The sequence below is a fragment of the Cebus imitator genome, unplaced genomic scaffold (genome assembly GCF_001604975.1).
Source record: "Cebus imitator isolate Cc_AM_T3 unplaced genomic scaffold, Cebus_imitator-1.0 Scaffold708, whole genome shotgun sequence".
Taxonomy (NCBI): domain Eukaryota; kingdom Metazoa; phylum Chordata; class Mammalia; order Primates; family Cebidae; genus Cebus; species Cebus imitator.
The window spans coordinates 188,688-194,001 of record NW_016108023.1 but is presented as its reverse complement, the minus strand read 5'-3'; the positions used below and the strand labels follow the sequence as shown (position 1 = coordinate 194,001).

The following is a 5,314-nucleotide window of genomic DNA, read 5'->3' as shown; positions in this document are numbered from 1 at the left end:
GCTTGTGATAATGTGAATAGCTTTTGTCTTCTATGTTTGCATTTCTCTATACACTAGTAGCCGTAATGCCTGATTTGTTTTATGTTTAATTATATTTTTGTTAAAAATGTATGAATTATCTTCCCATTTGTGGTGTTCAGGTAGAATAATATTTACTGAGCATCAAATCCTATGCAAGTTGTGTGATCTTGGTTAAGTGATTTGATCTCAGTGGTCTTAACTGGCTCTCACCCTTCTACCTTCATTGCTTAATTAGAAAATATTTTTCTATATTCTTGGGATTTGGGGTTAATGGGGACAGGAGGAGGATAGATGGAGCTAGAATACCCTGGCAAAGTTAGGGCACGGCCCACTGCAACCACCCCTACCCTTCACCACCTAGCCCAGCTGTACTTTTATTCATTTTATCCATTTTATCTGTAGAGACTTCTCAACCTAATGTCTTTCCTCGCACACTTTTATTCCTTTTTAAATTTCTACCCTGATTCTTTTGTCTTAGATTCAAAGAATGACTTTCTTATTACCAAAGTTATATTGGATATTGGTAGAATATTGCACCAGGGCAAAGTGGGAAGATCATAGAGGCTAAAAAGAGATAAAAGGAAGGGTAAAAAAAGAGATATGTAGTATAATTAAAAAAAGAAATGTGTTGAGAAAGGAGATAGTGAAATAAGGAAAAGAAATGAAGAAAACATTTAAATATAACAAAGAAATCGTATATTTGTTTTCTGAATTTGTTACTTGTTTAACTTACATAAAAATCCCTGAAGAATTTATTTCAGTGGCCTGGGAATTTTTTTATGTTGATGGTTTAAAATGTGTTTCTTGAATAGTTTTCTTCTGTCATTGCCCCAAGAGTGTTTTTTTTTTCTTCTTCTTCTTCTTTTTAGTATTACTTTTCTTGTAAGTTGATTAGGGTTGAGTAAAATAAGTTTTCATGTTAAAAATTTCTATTTGTTAAATGAACCAAAAGTAGATTCATTCTCTATTTATTTATTGTCTTAATGTTTGAGGAACACCAAGGACATAGTCTATTTTCCAAGTAGAAATTAAATAAAAACTGTATTGAGTCATGCATACTTACCTGAGTTTTGTAATTTTAATTTTTATTTTTTAAGGAGCCGATGCTACACACATGGATGGTGATCAAATTGTTGTGGAAGTACAGGAAACGGTTTTTGTTTCTAATATTGTAGATTCAGATGTAACTGTGCATAACTTTGTTCCTGATGACCCAGACTCAGTTGTAATCCAAGATGTTATTGAAGATGTTGTCATAGAAGATGTTCAATGCTCAGATATCTTAGAAGAAGCAGATGTATCTGAAAATGTCATCATTCCTGAGCAAATGCTGGACTCAGATGTAACTGAAGAAGTTTCTTTAGCACATTGCACCGTCCCAGATGATGTTTTAGCTTCTGACATTACTTCATCCTCAGTGTCTATGCCAGAACATGTTTTAACAAGTGAATCCATGCATGTGTGTGACATTGGACATGTTGAACATGTGGTACATGATAATGTAGTGGAAGCAGAAATTATTGCTGATCCTCTGACCAGTGACATAGTTTCAGAAGAAGTATTGGTAGCAGACTGTGCCCCTGAAGCAATCATAGATGCCAGTGGAATTTCAGTGGACCAGCGAGATGATGACAAAGGCAACTGTGAGGACTACCTAATGATTTCGTGTAAGTCATGGGGTATAATATCTTTAGCAATGTTTTTGAAACATGTATTTTCTAACATAATGGTGAAATTTTATTGACTTAAACTTCTATAAAATTAAAATAGAAATCATAAACCTACATGCATTTTTACTTAGTTTGAATCCCAGAGGATAAACCATAATTAAGTGACATGGTACAGAATAAAGAGTTATTTCTATCTTAGGATGGAATAGAAAGATGAGAAAATAAGGGATGAAAATAACAGATTTGAGTCTTATGAAATCATAAAAAGTATGATTGTTCTGTTACTCACCTTTAGATTTGCCGCTGAGACTTGGAGTTCATTTTTTTTTTAAGTGTTTTTATCATTTCACTTCCCTCTTTTTTCTACCTTATTGTCCTTTTTCAAAATAATGATTTTTTGTTGTTGTTTAATTCATTATTGGCTTTGGAGTTAAATCCAGTGAATTCCTTGAAATACAGTGGTCATGCATCAAGATCGTAAACAACTAATTTATTCATGTTTCAAATTGATTTCAAATTTTATATCATACTGGTTTTGTGTTCTGCTGTCTGATCCTTCTGGGATGCTGGCTTTCTTGATTGTAGCTTTGTCATCCAGAACATGATTGGACATACCTTTGTTTATGCAGTAGATGCTGTAGTCATTCTGTTTCTAGAATCCCTGACTTTGTGTCTCTAATATTTTTAACTTCAGTATCTAGGTATATTTTTTGCATTAGTATGGTTATAAGTTACGGAATCATTGTATCATTTACCTGCTGACTTAAATAATTTAGTTATCCTAATTTACAAGTTCACTACTAGGGTCTTTGGAATGAAATTTTATAGTGTAGATTTAGTTTAGAGCACTCCCATTAACATTAAATACCACCCACACTCCTCCTCCGGTGTCTTTTAGCATAGCACAGCAAAAGAGTTGTACAGGCATTTTCATGAGTGCAGGGAGAGTAGGATTTACCTCTTATATGATCTAGTATACCATTACGGACTAGTTTTCTGATCATGATAATTTTCTACCTCTGTCTGAGCCTGCTTAATAATTTTCAAGAGCCGGGCCAGGCACAGTGGCTCACACTTGTAATCCTAGTGCTTTGGGAGGCTGAGATGGGTGAATCATGAGGTCAGGAGATCAAGACCATCCTGGCTAACACTGTGAAAACCCCATCTCTACTAAAAATACAAAAATTTAGCTGGGCATGGTGGCATGTGCCTATAATCCCAGTTACTTGGGAGGCTGATGCAGGAGACTTCCTTGAAATCAGGAGGCAGATGTTGCAGTGAGCTGAGATTGCGCCACTGCACCCCAGTCTGAGTGACAGAGCAAGACTGTCTCAAAATTATAATAATAATAATTTTCAAGAGCCTGATTCAGGTGATTTAATAAACATTTATTTCTCTTTGTAAAAACTATGTGTTTAAATATTTAATATTAATAATTTACAGCTTTTGACCTTGAGTTTATAATCTGATGTGCAAGAAAAAAGGGGAGTTAAGGTGGTATTTAGCTCTTTGAAAATGTAATAAGTATTTTTATATGCTGAATTTATCTAGCTATTTCAATTTTTTTTTCTAGCTCTTGTTTCTTCCAGAAAAGATGATTATCTCCTCTAATGCTACATGTGTATTGAAAAATCCTATGGGGTAGGGATACAGAAACATTTGGAGTTGACAGGTTTTTATAAAGTGTATAGGGGAAGTGTGGTTTGATTTTGTATTAACATAGAGAAGACTGAGATGCTGTAATTGACAGTAAGCTTTAATGCTTTCCATAATATCATAAGAGATTAGTTATTTAGTACATAGATTGAAGGATGTAAAACAGTATTTAAGAACACTTTACAATTAAAAATATGTTATTGGATCTAAGAACCTATTTATTTTTACGTCTTTAGTGGCAGGTATTTCTCTTCTGAAAATCTCATTTAAAATGATGACAGAGTCCTCTATAGTGTTATGTAGTATATCTGCACAATAGTGCTCATTGTTATAAGTACCATTGAGATCAATGTGACCTCTTTATACGTTCTTTACAATGTCCATGTTACCATTAGCTTTTAAGTTGATTATATCTTAAGGACAGGTCTCTCTCAAACTTGTGTGTATTTGTTGTAAAATATTTGTTGAGAGAACATTTACGTGAACTTTATAGTTGAACATTTGTGGATATCATGTCTCATCCAAAGACCATCTAGTTTAGTTGTTTTAGCAATCCATCTGGTGTTTCTAATAAATTATGACTTTGGTCATAGTGAACATTCAGTAAAAATGTTTTTCAGTGAATAAATGAATAAATGAAGCCCAAGCCTTATACCTAAAGCAGCAAAACTATGGATCAATACAATTCGATGATCTGTTTAATGATTCTAGTTGCTATTAGAGCAGGATAGGACTGGAAAAATATTTGTTTGCTGTACTTATTTTATATTTTTGGTATATTTATATACATTGCATATATTGTATTCTTCTGTTCTATGACTACTTACTGGATATATATGTATCTTACATTTTAATCTACCTACTACTTTTGCTTTGTTTTATAAAACCATTTGGCAAAACAGTATCAAATGCTAGAATTTTTAAAATGTATGTCTACAAGGAATGATTTCTGAAAAGTGTAAAAAAATACTTTAAGGAGATTTTTTCTTTTAAGTTTTGATAAACTTTTGAAACAGTTTTTTTTCATAAGACTAAACCTAAATGACTTTTATGTAGGAACTCTCAAATATATTCAGAAAACTTTAAGGCAATGTGCACTTTTTCAGAGGAGATAAGGTAACTAAAGAAGACAGAACTTCTGACTGTTGGAATTTAGGAAAGAAGCTGAAGGGAGAAATAATATTTTCAAGGTAAAAGACATTATAGAAGCAGCAATAAAATAAATCTGGATAAACATGACGAGACCTTCTGATTGGGCTTTAGAAAATTGCCAAATGAAATGGTGAAAAAAACAGACATAAAAATGATTATGGACAAGATCAGGAGACATGAGAAACAGAAGACAAAACTTACATGCAGAAAATAAGAAAACAGTTAATGTGACAGAAAATTATGGGAGAAACCTTTCCTGAAATTAAGAATGATTAGAGTACATTAATGAAAATGGCAGGGTAAAGAACACTGAAAAATCTTTTATAAAAATACTGAGTACCGTGGTTTAAAAATATGATCAGAATAACATTTTGAGCCTTCTGAAAACTAAATGATTGTAGCAATAGAGAGAATTCTGGATATTAGCAAGAACAGTGAGGATGGTGACCTTTTATTTTGCTCTGTTTATATCCACTCCTCCCAAGCTGTATGTGTTAGCCTTAAAAAACCAACATCTGACAAATATTAAAAAAAACAAGCAGTCAGGGAAGATATAGTGGCTCATGCCTGTAATCCTAGTGCTTTGGGAGGCTTAATCAGGAGAATCATTTGGGGCCAGAAGTTTGAGACCATCTGGTCAAAAGAGTGAGACCCTGTCTCTACAAAAAATTAAATTATCCGAGCAGGTGGCATACATCTGTAGTCCCAGCTACTTGAGGCTGAAGTGGGAGGATCCTTTGAGCTCAGGAGATCAAGATTGCAGTGACATATGATTATGCCACTGCACTTCAACCTGGGTTACAGAGCAATACCCT

At 33.5% G+C, this 5,314-nt stretch overlaps 1 protein-coding gene across 1 annotated transcript in view; it reads left to right on the top strand.

Moving 5' to 3' along the window:
- ZFY (zinc finger protein Y-linked) overlaps positions 1 to 5,314 on the top strand; it is a 48,464-nt gene that overhangs the window by 27,269 nt on the left and 15,881 nt on the right. The window contains exon 4 of the mRNA XM_017518835.2: positions 1,119 to 1,688. Within this exon, the coding sequence (XP_017374324.1) occupies positions 1,119 to 1,688 (570 nt within the window). The remainder of the gene's footprint in view (positions 1 to 1,118; positions 1,689 to 5,314) is intronic.